Raw genomic sequence first — 19921 nt, forward strand, 5'->3', positions numbered from 1 at the left:
ATGTGCTTGTAGTCTTTGTGACTTGGTATGTGCTTGTAGTCTTTGTGACTGTTGTATGTGTTATATGCGTGTGTGGCTGTTTTATGTGGGGTGAAATAGACCCGGTACAATGATCTATGCTGATATATGAGTTGAAATAGACTTGGGGGTGAAATAGACCCAGTACGGCCTTGGGCCGACAAGAGTTGAAATAGACTCGGAGGTGAAATAGACCCGGTAGCGGAGGACGTAATTGTAGCCTAAACCAGTGGGATCGATCGATTCTTTACGGGACTCGTGTAAGAGGAGCATGTTCTTTGCTTCAAGGAACAACGGGAAAGGTTTTGTGTTGGTGATCAAATCAACTATGCTATGATAGGATGGTGTTAACTGCTTAATTATCTGCATAACAAGTTTAACTTCATCAATTTTTGAGTCACATTCTGCTAGGGCCTCGGTTAAATTCTTCAAGGAGTGACATAATTATGTAATAGAGGAGGGTGCTTTCTTGGTGTTGGAATTGCTTTTGAAGTTGGAGCTTTCAAGACATTTTGTTGTTGAGGAAGAATTCATCGATCTTATCCTAAAGATTTTTGGAGTTACAATTTTCATTAGAAATTATCTACAGAAGAGTAGAATCACAAGTAGAATAAAACCAAGATTTTATCTAGGAATCAATAGCCTCCCAATCCTCCTCATCATCATCACTTTGAGATTTGGATTTTCTAGTGATATGACCATGGACTTTGACATCCTTGCTCTCTTGCACATGTCTAGAAATATACGACGTCATAGCTTATATTTAGAGCCACCAATACAAAGTTTAAAGCTAAATTATGAATAGTCACCGGTAAGTGCAAAAACACGTTAGCTAGCGGTGGGTGCTGTGATGACACTAGCGGAGGTTGATGTTGACATGAGGCCGGAGAAAATCGAGAAATAAATAAAATAAAAGCAAAAAATAATTAACAAAACACTAATCACAAGTAGAGAGATAGGATTGTACATGTAACCTAATCTTTTGGATATGGTAGGTGGGCTTGATGAGGTTTTTTACGACAGAAGCAATAGTAGGCAGAGCACCTAGCATCAATGGCCGATGAGAAAAAGCAATAGTGGCTGACAGTAGCAGTGAAGAACGAAACGACGACAGTTGGATTGAGGACGTCGGCACATGGAAGAAGCGAGCAACATAGGGGTTCACCGGGAAAAAAGAGAATGTAGGTGGACAAGACTATGGTGGGCGCTCACATGGCTTGATAGTTAATACAATGTTGAATATTGTGGAAACCATAATTAGGGTTGGCGTATATTGCTATGAAGATATGGATACAATGTTACACAAAGGGTTGTAAACTATAAAGAGACGTATAAAAAGTAAAACATAAAATAGATATGTAACAACTCCCTTATCTGCTCTTGTAATAAGTAATAGCAATCACAAACATCTATAAATTTTCCTATAAAAAATCAATCGGAAGAAACACATAATCAATAACAAACTATTTTGCTGTTTTAAAAGATAACCAAAGAGTTTATATGGCTATTATATAATTTTCCGTTATTGTTAATAAAACAATGACATAACAAGGGATCCACAATCTATAGAAATAATTCAAACAGTGATCGATGGCTTCCCAGTGATAATTCCGTGTATGTTCCACGATTTACACGAAAATTTGATGACCATATCCATTCTATTTTGGCTAGGTTCCAATTTATTAGTACGAGGCCCAGTGAAAGGTCACATCTACCCATGTGTCTGATTTTTGTGAAATAAATCGACAACTATCCAACTAAATGGTGTGGGCAAGTAATGACCACAAGTCCTACTCCTACCTAGTCCACCATTGGATATATATATACGCATACACATATGCAATTTAATATAGAGAAAGAGTTTCAGGTTTTGGAAAACCAAAATTCCCAATTGGTTTTTCAAAAAAATTTAATTTCTTAAAAAGTTATTGAGAAAAACATATCCTGCAGCTACTTCACATTTCATTTTCTCAAACTCATTTGTGTGTAGACACGTTTGTTTTACAGAAAGCGGAGGTTATCCGAGGGAAAACACAACCAATTCTACAATTGAGGTAATCCCTTTTCTTCTATATTCTATATTTCGATATTTATGAAACACATAGAATCCAATATGTTTTTTCTTTTTTTCTTCTTTCTTTTTTCTTGAAAAAAAAAACAATTTATTCTGTCATTTCTGCATAATTATGGGGAAATCTTAGGATATCTACAGTCATTTTAGAAAATTCCTTAAAACCCAAAAACTTTTTCCAACCTCTTTTATGATTTTTTTTTTTTTTTTTTTTTTTTGCCAAAAAACATTGTTGAATGCCTTAGGTGTATGAATGCATAACGTTTGCAATGTGATATATGGATATTTCTGGTAAACAATGATTCATGTGTACATACAGAAAAACATATATGTACATCGGAAAGAAAATTCCGATTTAATTAATTAATTAATTATTTTTTACATGGAATTATCATCGGTGGCGAATCCAAAATTAAAACTCACATGAGTCTACTATAACTACAATGACAAAGTTAAATAAACTAAAATGTTTGGTTATCGGCTCTATATGACATATAAAACAAGTATATACTTATAAAATTAAGACAAAAAATTAAAGCGTAATTTTAAAAATACTACTATGGGTGTGTTTGAGAGTATTTTTTAATATCAAAAGTGTTTGTGGTAAAAATGTTATTGTCTTATGATTTTTTGAAGAAAAAAAGTTTTTAATAAGTATTTAAGTTAGTTTTTGTGGTAGGAAAAACTAAAATATCAATAAGTTGGTTTTAAAAATTATTTGACTTGGTTTTTAGAAGTAAAAAATGGTAGCAAAAGCTTAAAAGCTAAAACCCATCAACAAACTAGAGTTTTATAAAAGTTGTTTGAAAAACACCAAACATCCCAAACATTTTTTTTAATTTATTAACTTTTTGAAAAGTTCTAACAAGTTAATTTGAAAAGTTATTTCAAACACCTATTACATATGTGTCATAATCATTATTAGACATAACTAAACAAAATTAAAAAATAAACAACACTTACAAATAAAAGTTACATATATATACTTAATCAATAAATAGTTATGCAAATAATTCAGAAAACTAATGAATTAATATCATATTGAACCGTTCAACAGTTAAAAAAATATTATATCGAACCTATTCTTTCTAATTTGTAAAATGGGATAACTAATTAATTGTCATCGAGTATGAACAATAAACTAAATTTATAAGAAATTACATAAGCTTTTTCTAGAAAAAGATAACAATTAATAGACATAGGGAATAGGTGAAATCTTCTAAGAATTCAAATTCTTAGAAAGGGAAATCTTCAAACCTTTGGGTTTTGGGTACTTTTCAAGAACCAACAACCGGAAAATTGAGGAGCATCGGAGAAGTAATCGCTCCCAAGCGGCGGAGAAAGTCAAATGACTATGAAGAGGGAAGATGAGCCCAAAAACCACACGATGTGAACTCCAAATCAAGGGTTAAGAGGGCAACTAATTTCTTAAAACTCCTCTCTCTCTCCATGCTAAACTTTCTTCTAATTTGTTAAGATTGGTGTTAGTTTGGTTATTCCGAACAATATGAGTATCTAATAATTATGAGAGATTTTGTTTTGTTATTTTCTTGGGTCCTTTATCTTTTTTCTTACTTTACATCTTATACTTTCTTATAACATGTCATAAGTTATAATTGTTTACAGAATTGATTTATTCCAAAAATACAATATGTGTCCATTTAAAAACTACAAGGATGTCAAAAGAATAATTTGATATAATCTCTATAAAAAATTAAGAATCAAGCGGTGTCCATGGACACCTTTTTTTTTTTTTTTTTTCAGTGTAGCCTCGCCTCTGCCTCAAACATCCTGCAGCGAACCTGACCTTCGGCCCCTCGGGGCAGAAGCTCATCATATGAGCACACTAAATGTCGGCTATCCAATGCATGGTTGTGATTGGGTCCTTCACCTGAAAGAAATCTGGTGCCCCACATCCCCGAAAATCCTTGAAGGAGAGTGCGCGACCCCTGACTGGCTAGCGGCCAAAGCAGCCCTGAAGATCCGAAGACGATCCTCCATCAACTCCATGATACCTTCCTTGATCGAGCCGAACATCATAGGGGTCTCATCAAGGATGCCTCTCGTAATCTCAAATGCAATGAAATATCGTAAACCCTCATTAATTGGTTCGGAGCCCGTGCCCGAGCCAGATCCAGATCCTGAATCTCCTGCTCTATGACGTGTCATCACCACATTGAAACCTACCCACATAAACAATTAGCATACACACGAGAAGGTCCACACTCTTACGTTCCCCAGATTCATTATGGTCTTCCTGGCATCGGGTATAAATCTTGTGCTTGCAGTAGTACGAGCCTAATACTACCTTCCACACTGATTTATACCCTCCTCAAGGACTACCTCGACTCCTACAAGTCACTCTTCCCAACTAATACACTCTCAAACTATAAGGCATCCTACGCACCAAACATCTCATAGGGACTCCCTAAGACTCCCTTCCTCACCCCTTTCTACTTCAGCTGCAGAAGGAACTTCTACAGGTACTACTTAACTACTACATGAACACCATTACATACTACTAGTACTAGATAATTCTTCGAATGACATGTCCCACCCTACAACGGTTGGACTCAAACAAGAGTTGCGCCATAAAGTTAAACCTATATGTCTAAAATTATCCAATCGCAACAATATATAAACCAACATATTCATCCACTAGTTAGTTAGTACCAATAGAACCTCCTAAAGTATAAAGCATGCAACATTAGAGCATCACACAATTCAACTCAAACATACCCTATACAGGTTATCCTAACAAGTAAATGATCTTATACTAGTATGCAAATCTAAAAGCTCATACAGATAGGCATATAAAGGCATCTCTCCTAGAGTTCTATCATGAAATCTTGAGAATATCCTTTGCCCCAAATCTAGCATGCAATTCTCATATCATAGCATAAAACATATAACTCGTATGGGTATTCTTGGAAAACTTATGTAACGTCGAAAAATCATGACAAAAAAAAAAAAATCATTTTCAAACCATAAAACCAAACATAATCTTAAGTCATACAAAGATCATTATATTAAATCCGAGTATCTTTTCAAAACATTTTTATTTATCAGAGTAAAACATCCCAGGCTGACTAAACATTGGTGTGTGCCATGCGATCACCCCGAGCTCTTCCCTCTGCTACCAGAAGTACCTGAAACCAAAAATGGAAACCGTAAGCACGAAGCTTAGTGAGTTCCCCAACCTACCACATTCCATACACATAACCACTTACTGGACCTTGCCCTGCTGCATCGGGAATACCCCAACATCGAGCCCCGCCCGGCACTAGGGCCTGCCTGGCATCGAGCCTCGCTCGGTATACATATATGTTCCCTTAGGCCTCGCCATTCTCTGGGCCCCGCCCACTAAACATATACTAACATATAACCTTAACACATCACATAAGCTAACGTACACTACTGTATCCCTGTTCTAAGGCCTCGCCTACCTTGGCCCCCGCCCCTGTCCTGCTACTGGTGAGTCATGGAACCTCGTCCACACTCCTACTGATAGTGAGATACGGGCCCCCGCCCACACTCACTCCTTCCCTAACTCGGGCCTCGCCCCTGCTCTGTTACTACTAAGATACAAAACCCCATCCATAATCTACTAATGGTGAGATACGAGACCTCGCCCACACTCACCTCCCTACCAGGCACATATAAGTATCACACAGACAACAAGTATAATCTATCATGCAAACCATTCCTTGGGCACCCGCCCGACATCGAACCTTGGTCCGAAATATCATACCAGCATACAGCACCTAGGGCTAACCCCTGGGTCTTCCTACTCACAACTACATGGGCCGGCATTGTGGCCGTAGACCCATTCACACAAAAGGAAACTCACCTTGCACCGTTGATGCCCTCCTGATTGCTATCCAATAATTCCCCGAACTGCTGCTCCTCTAGCTCACTGAGCTACCAATACCAAAATAACACTTAGCCTAAACTGTCCTCCAGAAGTCAAACTAAGTCAACTTTGTTCAAAGTCCTTCTCAAGGTCAAAGTCCTGGTCAAAGTCAACCTTCCAGTTGACCCGACTCATCGAGTTGTTCTACCAACTCGTCAAGTCCATATTCCTCAAATCCCCAAAACAACCCTGACTCCACTCGTCGAGTCTAGCAAGAACTCGATGGGTTCTCCTTCAACTAAACACTCAGGACCATCTTCAACCGACTCACCGAGTTGTATGAACAACTTTTCATGTCCATTACGGACCTAGACGGGCTGAGCCTTACACCACTCAACTCACTGATGCGACTCATAACCAGAAGAGTTTGGGTTTGTGACCTGACTCGCCGAGTCCGCTTTGTGACATCTCTATTTTGTCGATTACAATCCATTCCAACACCTGCAACTCATAGATCTGGACTCCTAATGCTAGCATTGCACGTAAAGTTGCTAACTTTACGTGCATGCATGGTGCTATGAAGCTAAAACTCTTAATCCAAGCTAGAATGAAGGTCTAGGTCATGAAATAGGATGTTAGCTGGATAAAGCCAACAACTCTAAGCTTCTAAAGCTCAAGAGTGTCCAGATCTGTTGTCTAATCCCTCCATAAAGGCTTAACACTCGGATTAACCTTGGAAATGGTCCAAATGTGGCAAAAAGATAAGCAAGAAAGGGGATCTATCAAATGAAGGCTCAAGGTTCAGATGTGTTACCTTTTAATAGTTGCCAAATCGACGTGGAGGCTGGATCTCCACTTCCTTCCTTGCCCCTTTCTTCCAATCCTTCAAAATGCACTCCAAAGGATCTTAATCTTCACCAAAAGCTCAAGAATGAAGTTTGGTGGCTAGGGTTTTAGGTTCTTGACTAGAGAGGCTGTAAATGAAACCCTAGAGGAGAGAATATGATGCTTAAATCATATACCAAGTTTCGGAATTAGGGTTTCCCAACCCAGACCTGACTCGTCGAGTCCAATCCCCGACTCGCCGAGTCGGTCACTTACTCTGCGACACGGAACCCGCTCCGACTCGTCGAGTCCTTCCCTAGACTTGACGAGTTGACCCCCCTTTGACTTAGGGTTTTCCTTTCCTTTTTTGGTCTTTCTGATTCTAGGTGTTACAACTTACTTGAGATCGGCCTATTGCACGCATTACACTCCTTGTCTTTTATTAAAATCCTTTGATTTAAATGTTTCTTTTTGTGACAAACCTACCAAACCCTCAATTAGAGTCCAGGCACACTTGAGACTATGCTTGAATCCCTCAAACTAAGGCTTTAATACAGTCTTGTAACATCCCAAAAAATACAGATAAAAAATTGTATTTATATTCATTCAATTCATAAGAAACTAACACCAAAATATTCAAAAGAGTCATATTGTAACATGTTATCATAGTACAAATCCCAAAATTACTAAGTGAGGAAAAACATAGAATGATGCGGTACGATTAGGTCGGGCCCTTCCCCTTCGAACTAGAAGTACCTAAAATAGAAACTGAAAACTATAAGCACAAAGCTTAATGAGTTCCCCTAAAAATACAACATACTAAACAAACATACTACCAAGCATATGGGTGTGCCAACCTACCCATTCAGTCCATTTCAATCGGATACTATCAAGCATATTTGGGTGCTTGCCTACCCATTCGGTCTATCTCAACCGAATACTATCAAGCATATATTGGTGCTTGCAATCCCCTTCGGTCTATTTCAACCAGATACCTAGTTTATTTCAGCCCCTACTGCTACCATATAATATCATAACAGAATCATATAGTCATCAAGCAAATACATACATAACTGATAATTATCACAAAGACAATCATCACGCTATAATATAAACTAGTAGGTCATCCTTGGTGCCTTCGACCCACGGTTACTACGAAGGAAGACTCACCTCAGACTTTGGGTCTCAAATTATACTCGGGTGATGACTCATGAACTCCTCTCCCTATTGCACAAACATAAAACCCTAATTAAAAATTAGGTCACATTCTAACCCGAAGGTCCAAAACCCTAATCCTTGACTTAAGGAAAAACAAAGGAACCTTTACCTTTGCCTTTTGGGCCTCCTTCTCTCTAGGGCCTAAATCCAAAAAACCCCAAAAAGGCATCCAAGTCCACTATAGAGCCTCTAAGGCCCAATATGGCCCAAAAACCCAAAACATGGCCTTCGCCCTAAACATGACTTGCTATACTCCATTGGGCCCGAGGCCCAACTCACTCAAGTCCAAAGCCTAACACCAAAGAAGCACAAAATCCATCTTGGCCCACTAACTGTATACACGCGACATACTTGGCTTGTATACCCGACATACTTGGCTTGTATACCCAGTACGCACAACGTACACTGGAGTACGCATGGTGTACTGGTCTGCCGACCCAGGATCACTTCCAGGTCTTAATCCATTAACACCTATCATTTAAAACTTAGATCTGGGACCCTAAAAATGTCCTAAGCCATAAAGTTGCAAATTTTATGCTTTTGCATGCAAGGATAGGGCTCAAAATATGAATTAATTCCATAAGCACACTTTTACGGTTCCTAACTCTTGCATGGTTGAGGCTTAACCATCAAGATCCGATTTTTATGACTCAAAACACTTCCAAGAGCTGAAAAGGACAACTATATGGTCTGAAGTTACTCAACTCCAAGAATCCAAACTATGGGACCAAAATACACCATTTTTCTACCTTAAACCTAGATGTAAGCATGCAAGGGTCAAGGTTTTAAGCTTTATAGCTTCAGTGGGTCAGAAATGGTGCCAAACTTCTGGATCTACAATCTCTTCCCATCATCTTTGCTTCTTTCCAAGCTTCCTTCTTCTCCAAAGACTCTAAAGAACACCAAAAACTCTCAAGGAAGCTCACAAATACACTCAACGGGATTAGGGCTCGAGATTAGCACAACAAGGGCAATGGAGGCCGAAGAGGTAAATGGCTTGGGGGACTTAAGGTCCTTCAATAGGGTGTAAACCCTAAAAACAAGGGTTTTTCTCAGAGTCACGCACGCCTTGCATACTCCACGTATGCCCAGGTGCGTGGTTCAATCTCGTGACAGGATCTGTGGCTAGTATGCTAAGCGTACTCAATGAGTACGCCCTGCGTACTAACTAAGGGAACAATTTGAAAGAAAATTTGCATTAGGGGCATAAAGGGAAACTTACCAAACTTGAATGTTACATAATACCGATTGAGTATAAGTTATTTGGTATCAAATTTAAATAGATGATAACTTTTTGCTTTAAAAAATTTATTATAATAAATTTCAAGCTTCTTGCTTGCACACACACACACACACACACACTCTCTCTCTCTCTCTCTCTCTATATATATATATATATATATATATATATATATATATATATATATATATATATATATATATATATATATATATATATATATATATATATATATAAGGCGAATATCCACACATCGCGCAGAATACAACTATATAGTTATTTTCTTGCATGTACATGTTTAAAATAATAATACATTAAATGTCAAATAAAAAATCATACAACAAATTGATATACAAATTTGTAATTATTTTGAACCAAATTATAAAATATACATATATGAGAATAATATCAATTACTAGCATTTGCCTCTAGTTTGCTTTTGAATTATAATTTACTAATAAGTTTTGTTTTTAATATATAATATTTATATATTAATAGATATTTTTTATTGGATTACTATTTTTTAATTGTTTTCTTTATTATTTTTAATAAAAAACCAAAAAAATCACAACCACCCCACATCTCCGAATATATTTTAATTATTTGAAAGATAACATACTTTAGACAGCACCATCACCATCACCTGGTTCGACAGTGGTGCAATGTGTGAGATTTTTAAAAATCAATTAGGATGGTGGCGGTGTTATAAAAAAAAGAACTAATCTAATAAAAATGAAATTAAAAAATCACTAAAACAAATTAATAGTCTAAATAAAACAACTCAATTTCATCATCCTTGTCTTCAAAATCTTCATCTTCTTCGTCTTCCTCCCCAGATCCCTCATTCTCATCAATAGATATTTGTTCATACGTATTTGTAGTTGAGGTTATGCATAGTCGTTCCGCACGAGTTACAATAAGGGATGACTCAAACCATTCTTCAACCTAAAAGATTTCATATGCTTTTATTTCAACGACAGTGACATCAAATACCCCTCTTAGTTTTTTCTTGATAACCATCCACTTATCTTTTGTCTCCTTTTTGACTGAAGGGTATGGTGTATAAATATTTGTTTTGGTTGTGTGCCAAACAAAAAGGGGTTGTCAGTTTGAAGTCGAAAGTTGGGTTTGACATCAATAAACTTCTTTTATTTAATATTACATTGTCTTTGTTATAAAATCATATAAATTAAACAGTACAATAGTCAAGGGCCTTCTATCATAATACCCAATCTCTAAGACCATTTGCAATATGTCGTACTAGTCTGATTTTTTTGGAAGGTTCTAAAAAGTCGTCATGTCTTCAAGGCTTGTGCTTATCACCAAACTTTAACAAAATTTCGCCTTAAGTTATATATGCATATAAAAATAAATAATGGTAGAAAAATATATAAAATTATTAATTAAATACAAAATTGTCGCCCTAAATCGTGCTTTACAAATGACGTGGCTTGCCACGATTTGAAAAAGCTTACGGCTTGATAGTACCGCCAACTCACACCTTACGTTATTTAGAACATTTTATTTCAACATCATATATCTCCCCATCACACATACTCCAAAGTTACTCATCACACGACCCTCACCATATTGTTTGGAGTTTTTTAGACTACACCACCATCATCCTAATTTATTTAAAAAAAAAACCCACTCATCCCACCACTACCAGACTCGATGATGGTGGTGGTGTTGGCGTTGTTAAAAAAATATGTTATCTTCCTTATATATATATATATATATATATATATATATATATATATATATATATTTACTATCTTATAAAAGAAATCTAATTATTTCTAAAAATAGATTGATTATAATAATAATATTTTTTTAAGACGTCCAAATAATGAAGCTGATAGTACAAGTAAACATTAATAAAATAATATTAAATCTTAACCACATTTTGAATTCAAATATTTATCATCAAATCTCCTTATATTTCTCAGCAATTTGATATTGTTCCCTCAAATCCTGGATTCATTCAAATTTTGAACCCTTTTAGATATCCTTAAATTTAGCATGTTGATTCAAATATCCCTCCAATCGCATATACCTCTTTGTTCCCTCATCTGCTATAAAGCCCACCGTCTAGGAACAAAAAATGACTTCATCTCCCAAATAACACCATAGTTTGATTATTTTGTTTTCGACATGTACTTTCTTTTGTAACATAACATTTTTGTAGAGGAAACATATCACCGAAAGAATTTACACACCCCGCCGCTTTGCGCGGGTACGCTGCTAGTATATATATATATATATATATATATATATATATATATATATATATATATATATATATATATATATATATATATATATGAAATGTAGGGTGAGTGAGATTGTTTTTGGGATTTCTAATTTTAAATAATAAAGAAAATAATTAAACATAATTAAAAAATAGTATCCAATAAAATTATATTTATTTTATATATTAAATGTAATAATTATTAGTAAATTATAATACAATAAAAAAGAATTAATCTAATAAAAAAATTAAAAGAAATTAATAATTCAATACATTAATGTTTTTTAATATATAAATATTATATATTTAAAATAATATTTTTTTAATATATAATAATACAATAAGAAAGAAATAATCTATTAAAAAAGAAATTAAAAAATAATTAGCTAAATGTAATTAATGATCCAAGAAAATTATATTTATTAATATATACATATTGTATATTAATATTTATTGGTATATAATAATACAAAATAAAAAGGTAATTTAATACAAATTAATTAAAAGAATTATTATATAATAACTGAATAAAATTAAAAAGAAAAGATTTGTCTGTAATTTGATTGCAAGAACTGGGAGAGTTGGCGCCTACATAACTGCTTGCTTGCTTACCAAGCCATCCTGGCAAGCTCCTCCATCCATAAAAATAAAATTCTATTATAAAAAAATTAACAAAAAACTGTTAAAGTTAACATTTTAAAACCATTTTTTCACGGTAAAACATCTAAACCACGTAATTTTAACAAAGAACATTCTTACAATTTTTTCATTTTAAAACCTTCACCAAGATAATTAATGATTATATTTTTATTCCATATGTTGCAGTAATGTCTTCCACGTGGACAAGTTTTCATGCAATATTCATTCATTGTAGTAGCTCTTCCGGTAAAAGAAGTATTAATGTTGCATTTGAGAAGCGATTAACTCTAACACAACCCACACTTACCGATGTTATTACGATACCAACCACTATCAGAAGATCAGCAAATTATCAGCCTTCGTCATGGTCCTATGAGTATGTTCAATCGCTCGATAGCAAATACAGAGTACGTGTGTTGATATTTTAGCAATTTCCTTGTCATTAATATGCCTAGCGTAGCTTTTTTCGATCTCTCTTTGAGCCAATCAATAGGCTTGCTTATTGGTTTTTGCAGGGAGAGAAGTATATGGAAAAATTTCAATCATTAAAAGAAGCAGTAAGGACAATGATACGAAACGAGTATGAAAAAGAGGAGAATACATCTAGTGTACTCAGTTTAGTTGATGATTTGCAGAGACTTGGCATATCATATCATTTTGTGAATGAAATAAGAGATGTCTTGGAGAAGATATACTTAAATTACTTCAAAAGTCATGACAAATGGTCGAAAATGGATTTAAATCTGAAATCCCTTGGTTTTAGACTCTTACGACAGCATGGATATCATATCCCTCAAGGTATGTAGTAAATTAAGGATGTTCTTACATTATCTTGCATTCTTGCTCTTTGGTTTGACTCACAACTGTGAAATCTGAATTACTTTAACTTTTCTATATTGAGTAGAAATATTTGAGGATCTTAAGGATGATACTGGAAATTTTAAAGGGGATTTATATGAAGATATCGATGGTATGCTAAACTTATATGAGGCTTCCTATCACTCAGTAGAGGATGAAAGTATACTGGATGAAGCTAGAGATTTCACAAGAACACATCTGAATGACATTTTGGAGTACAATAATATATGTGATGATCAAAATATGTCGTCGTTAATAAGTCATGCATTGGCTTTTCCACTTCATTGGAGAGTCCCACGGGTGGAGGCTAAGTGGTTTATTGAAGCTTATGAGAGAAGAAGTGGTATGAATTCCAAGTTGCTTGAGCTTGCCAATTTGGACTTCAACATGGTACAAGCAATACACCAACAAGATTTGAAAAAAGCATCAAGGTATATGCATCTTTTTTCCTTGTAATTACTATATGACAAAAGAAGTCTCAAACAAATAGATACATGAGAGACATAAATGCTTAATTATTGGTTAAAGTTTGTCCACACGAGCTTCCATAGTATTAAAATAAATACTATCATACATAAGTTAATGATTATATCTATTTATTTATTCAAATAAACGATTTTATTGAGTAGACATTTTGCAAATGCATATATATAGGTGGTGGAAAGACACATGCTGGGAGAAGTTCGGCTTTGCTCGTGATCATTTGGTGGAGAGCTTTATGTGGAGCATCGGTCAAAATTGCATGCCTCACTTTCAAGGAAGGGGAACTCTCACAAAGGTTTTTGCCATGATAACTACAATTGATGATGTCTATGATGTGTATGGTACTTTAGCTGAACTTGAACAATTCACGGACATTGTGAATAGGTTTGTGCTGATTTTTGTAGTGGTTGTAGCTCTTAGAATTATCTTGTTTTCAAATTCGCGATTGAGAAATAAAAAAACTGTTGAATAGGTGGGATGTTAACGTGATCGAGGAACTTCCTGATTATATGAGAATATGCTTCCTCGCATTGTACAACTCGATCAATGAGATATCATATAGCACACTGACAAATCATGGGTTCTTTGTACTTCCCTACCTTAAAAAGACGGTAATTTTCCATTTTACTTATCTCAGATGATATCATCGTTTCATTTTAGTTGTAATATGGAATCAATCTTATATATTTTTTATTGGTTGAAATGTATTTAACTTTGATTTTGATATATTGCAGTGGCAGGATTTATGCAACTCTTACCTAGTAGAAGCAAAATGGTACAATAATGGATATATACCAACATTGAACGAGTTCCTTAACAATGCATATGTATCAATTGGAGCGGGTGTAGTCGTCATGCATGCCTATTTGTTAACATTAACTAGAGTTACCCATGAGGAGTTGCAAGAAATAGGAAGAGCTGAAAATATAATTCGCCATGCATCAGTTATCGTGCGACTCACTAATGACTTGGCCACATCATCGGTAATATTGTAATATATAGCAATATATTTATCATTACACGTGCACTTCATCATAAAATATGTATAATAACATAACAACAAATTATTTTATATGCATACGTTTCGGAAAAGATAATTAATGAGCATGCACACATGTATACTTATATTATTTAGGAAGAGCTGGAAACAGGCGATGTTCCAAAATCTATCCAGTGCTATATGCAAGAGAGTGGTGCCACAGAAGTGGAAGCAAGAGAACATATACGACTATTAATCTTAGAGACATGGAAGAAGTTGAATAAAGAACGCCAAACAATTGGTTCTTCATTTCCACAAGAGTTCATTGAGTGTGTAACAAACCTTGCTAGAATGGGCCACTTTGCGTATGATGTAAACAAACATGCTTACCCGGACATGATGAGAACCCATGTATTATCATTATTTGTCAATCCAATCAACGGGTTGCCATATGCATAAAATGACTTGCATGTGTCGTAACTTGATAAATGTTAGGATTTTAGGGTCTCTTACAAAGTTTAATGTATGTGTGAGTACATTATACAATAAATGTCACTTAATGTATATTTATATATTACAAAGTTTGATATTTGTGATGTTGAAGTAATCAAGGAGTATTATATACTATTATTCTATTTACAATATTATTCTTCAAAGTATATATGAATTTTCAGTTTCATTATTACCACGAAATAAACATTATAATAATAGCATGATATTTCCATTATTTTTTGAACAACAAAAAATTTATTGAAAAGAAGCTATCCATAGCTAGAATTATATCAACCTAAAACGTTCCTGTAAAGGGCTATTATACCATTCAGACCAGCTAAGCAAAAGATCATTTTTATGTGTATTTTTCATCCAAACAAATGCCAACAGATTCACCTCATACATCACTACCTAACATGTAACAAATTTTAATCTTGCCATTGAAAACATTATAACACCGGTATTTCGAAAAAGTTCAGACGAAAGCGGAGAGCACAACTGAGACAGAATCGATATTACATGTGAGGGTTCCGGAGTTGGAAGCATGACATTTCCATTATATTTGATAAACAATTCAGATCACTACTAATTGATCAAAAAGCATCATATTTTTGATTTTTCAAAGCATAACTATTTTCTAACTATAACTATTATGTTCTACGAAATATTTACCGATCATTTAAACCTTAAAACCATAACTATTGTTTAGCAACCATATCTGTTACTCAAAGTAAAGAAAATATAACCAATATTCAAACAAACTAAATATTGCCATGTCATTCATAATCAAATATTTTCATATGTTTCATAGATTTTATCAGCGTCCTTGCAATGTGTTTCTTGCTTGTATCACTTCCTGTATCATTTTAAAATGAGTCTCGTTATCAACATTTCCTTAATCATCTGCAAGAATTATGTAATTATTATTGTTTTATATTATTATCACTAGTTTATAACTCGTGGAAACCACGGTTATAAAATTAATTAAACTTTTATAGTAAAAATTCAAAATTATTAATCAATTATTTTAAATAAATTATTAATTTAAAAGATATTTTTTTAGTTATACGAAATTATAATCGTTAATTTAAATAAATATGTAAAATTAATTTTTAATATATATTAGATATTTTTTATTTGTGAATTATTAAAAACATTAATATAAAATTTAAATTTTAAAATAGAGAATAAATACATTAACAAATAGCATCACATTAATAAGTAGATCTAAAAAATTTAAAATGAAGAACTAATATATTAACAAGTGGCAATTAAAAGGTATAATATGATGACATATGACAAAAGAACTACTCTTTTATTAGTATAGAGATATCCCTATTATACCCTTATCCTTTTTTTGTTAGCATAATTACTTATGCATCTTCTATCCTTTTTTTGTCATCAATAAAAGAAAGATTTTATCTACCTGTCTTCTTCTTGTTTATTCTTCAATCATGAATGTATGACATCTTCATGGTATCGGAGTAATATTGACTCAATATTTCCTTAATTTTTGGGATAAACCTCTTATTGTTCATCTTTTGATCATATTTTTTCGGTTCTTTTTCCCTTCTTTGTCTTTTCTTGAGAGATGTCGGAAAAATTTGATTCTTTAAAATCTATCGATCCTTCAGATCCACTATATTTACACTCTTCAGATCATCCGGGTTTGCTTTTGGTTTCTACCCTTTTTGATGGAAATAGATTTGGCGCCTGGAAGAAATTTGTTGCCATCATTTTTTTTCTGCAATGAATAAGCTTAGATTTATCATGGGAATTGAGAAACCTCTAAACGCTAATCCTAAATATGACATGTGGAAAATATACTGATATTTAAGAGCATTAAGTCGAAGGTATCATCATTTTTAGTCTCCACCTCCCCAAGAACGCCCTTAATGGAACCCTAACCTCCCTTGAGGTGGTTGGAGCTCATATTCTCCCCTAAATCCACTTTTGGTGTAATTTTGTGTTCTTGAGCAAAGGAAATAAGAAAGATTGGTCATTAGAACTTAACACTTGAACTAATCACTTTTTTATTCTCCTACTGGACTTTTGTAAGTTTAAAGATCCAAAGTTTATCTCTTTTCTTCCATAGATCTATGAGTTGTTTGGTTTTTGGTCCCCTTGTGGTTTGTTCTATAGAGTTTGGAGAACTCTTGAGCTTTTGATTCATGTTTGGTTCTAGGTCTGATCACATGATGAAATAAAAAGTTCATGCATGATCCCTCTTTGCTCCATGCATGAAGATAAGTGTGGTTTAGACAGTTTTGGACTTAGGGTTTCAATTATTGAGTGATTTAGCCTAGCTTATGGATAAAGTTGGAAACTTTATCTATTAAGACCTTTGTGAGAATCAGATATGAAGTTTTGATGTTTTTGACTTAAGGGATTAAGTCCCTTAAAGGAAGGTTGTTAAGTTGGATTCAAGGCGCGACGGGGTTTGTGGCTCGCAGCGTAAGCTTGAGGCAATCATGACTATATTGTAGTTTAATGGTCACGACGCGAATGTTCTTTGGTCTTGGAGCAACCATTGACCGTTGACTTTTGACCAAGGTTGAATTTTGGTCAAAATTGTTGGATTTTGAGTTGCAGGCTGAGTATAGGCCTCAATTTGATGTTATGTGGTTTGTGGGACAGTTTCTTGTAGAATTCGGATTGTAGCTGTGTTAATCAATGTTTGATTGATGTGAGTTTTCTCATTATATTATATAGTATAGTATGTATCCTATGTATGTTAGGATGTATATATTTTATATTATGTTGTTAGGCAAGTAAACTAGATTAGTCATTTTTCTATTGTTGTTAGATTGTTTATTTGTCGACATATTATGTTTGAGGGTTGAGGATGGTCTAATTGTGTGTTGAAGGCTAAGATATAAGGGGCATACCAACCTTATTCTAAAGGCTAAGGGGAGGACCAACTTTATGTTTTGGCCAAGGGGCGGATGTAACATCCATAAAATTCATGAAAAAATTAAAATTTTTGATACAACCCATAAATCATCATTGTTTACAAAATAGTTTTCAAAACATGTTTTGTATAAGAGTTTTCCCAAAATCATAGAGCAAAACACGAGGAGTCACGCCTTCGCCTTCCTGCGATCATCTGAGATACCTGAAACATAACCCAAAACTATAAACCCAAAACTTAGTGAGTTTCCCCCAAATCACCAACACACAAGAAATAAAACATATACAATAACAACATACTATGGGTCCAATCAACCATCAGGTTCGAATACCCCAGGCCCTTCAACCATCGGGTTAGAATGCCAACATTTTATGGGTCAAATCAACCATCACATTGGAATACCCCAGGCCCTCAACCCTCGGGTTGGAATTGTTGGATTAGTGTCTAAGTCCATAACTATTTTGGTATGTACTTGACCCGATGGTGCATGGTCCTTTTGGGTTGCCTTCACCAAAGCAACTTGATAGGATGAATTATGGAGAGAAAGGATTAAATATGATTTATTAATATATTATGAAAATAATATATTAAAGGATAAATCATATTGTTTAATTAATATTAGTTAAGAATTAATAAGAATTAAGTTTGTGGCTAAAAGAGATTAATTAAACTTAAGGGACTTGAACTGTCAATTGTATGATAGTTGAATATTGAGCTAATGGACTCCATATTAAAGGGTGGACGAATTCTATGGGGAAACCCATTAGAAATCGTCCTAGGGCCTTTAAGGAAGGAGTTCATGGGTTGCTTAGGGCTTAAGCATCCAAATTAGGGTTTCCTTGTTTGATAACCCTAATAGCTTCACTATTTAAAGATCCCTAGAGCACCAAAAACATGGGAAAGTAACTCCTTAGGGTTTTGGATGGTTTTTGGGTGCCTCCTTCTCTTCTCTTCTTCATCCTCTCTTCTCTTGGTGTTTGTGAAGCATTAGAGGAGTGACATTTGTGACTCTAAGCTTTCTAAAGTCAATACAACAATCAAGGTATGATCTAAACCCTAATTCATATGTTATATTGATTATCATATACTAGAACTAGGGTTTGAAGTCTTGGATGAATTGCATGTACAATAGAGAAACATAGATCCAAGCATTAGGGTTTGTATGAGCACATAGGATGTTCTTACGGCTAAAACCCATTAGTGGTATTAGAGCCTTGATTGGTTTCTATTGTATTGATGCCTTGTATGTTTTTTCAAGTTGCAAAATTGATTTTTAGCCAACCTGCCTGATGAACTCGGCGAGTCCCATTGTGGACTCGGCGAGTAGGCTCCAACTCGGCGAGTTCATAGGGGTACTCGGCGAGTTCAAGCGTCAGAAAGAGGGGATTTCGGGATTTCTTGCTGTTTTACTCATAGATACTTGCCTTATCTACTTTAGATCATTAAAATCCGATTTTATACATATTTATGAGTATATCCTTGATTAAACAAAAGATAATTACCAATTGATTAGATAATAACTTCCTTATATGATAAAGTTTGATTATTTGGGTAACTTATTTTGCAAGAAATTGAAATTAGGTCAAATATAGATAATGATGAAATTAATTGTTTAATTTATATTATTTGTTATTTGATCCTTGTGTTATTAAAAGTTTCAATTTTTCCCCTTTAGGTTTTATAGTTTAAATTTGAACTCAAAAGTTTTGTTTTGAAATTTAAATAGTTGAAACCCTAATGTTTTGAAAAGGTTTCAAAACTTGCCCTTAAGTTTTGGAATTTAAATTTTGATTAAAAAAGTTTGATTTTGAAATATTTAAATTCTAAACCCTAATGTTTTGAAATGTTTCAAAACTTGCCCTTAAGTTTTGGAATTTAAAAGTTGATTAAAAGTTTAATTTAGAAATGTTAAATTCTAAAACCCTAGTATTGTTTTGAAAAGTTCAAATCACACCCTTATTGTTTATTAATTAATTAAGGTATATAATTAAAAGAGGTTTAATAAATCCATAAAGTTTTGGTTTACAATTTAATTGAATTAAAAGTATAATTGTTAAATTTGACCACCTAGTATTTTAAAAGT

General features: G+C 34.1%; 1 protein-coding gene across 4 annotated transcripts; it reads left to right on the forward strand.

Annotated features, from left to right (window-relative positions):
- The first annotated feature begins 1858 nt into the window (after window positions 1-1858).
- LOC145000385 ((-)-beta-pinene synthase, chloroplastic-like) lies at window positions 1859-15024 on the forward strand. Of its 4 annotated transcripts, XM_078959601.1 has the most exons (9): window positions 1859-2072; window positions 3854-4572; window positions 12302-12522; window positions 12631-12913; window positions 13020-13404; window positions 13628-13840; window positions 13929-14067; window positions 14191-14439; window positions 14592-15024. In XM_078959601.1, the coding sequence occupies exons 3-9, from the start codon at window positions 12304-12306 to the stop codon at window positions 14892-14894; spliced, it is 1791 nt and encodes a 596-aa protein (XP_078815727.1). In that variant the 5' UTR covers window positions 1859-2072; window positions 3854-4572; window positions 12302-12303; the 3' UTR covers window positions 14895-15024. The 4 variants fall into 4 exon arrangements, with proteins under 4 accessions (XP_078815727.1, XP_078815726.1, XP_078815729.1 ...); XM_078959600.1 differs by lacking the exon at window positions 3854-4572; XM_078959603.1 differs by lacking the exons at window positions 1859-2072; window positions 3854-4572 and adding an exon at window positions 5622-8973.
- The last annotated feature ends 4897 nt before the right edge of the window (window positions 15025-19921 follow it).

Source organism: Lactuca saligna, chromosome 6, assembly GCF_052625555.1.
Source record: "Lactuca saligna cultivar CGN05327 chromosome 6, ASM5262555v1, whole genome shotgun sequence".
NCBI lineage: Eukaryota > Viridiplantae > Streptophyta > Magnoliopsida > Asterales > Asteraceae > Lactuca > Lactuca saligna.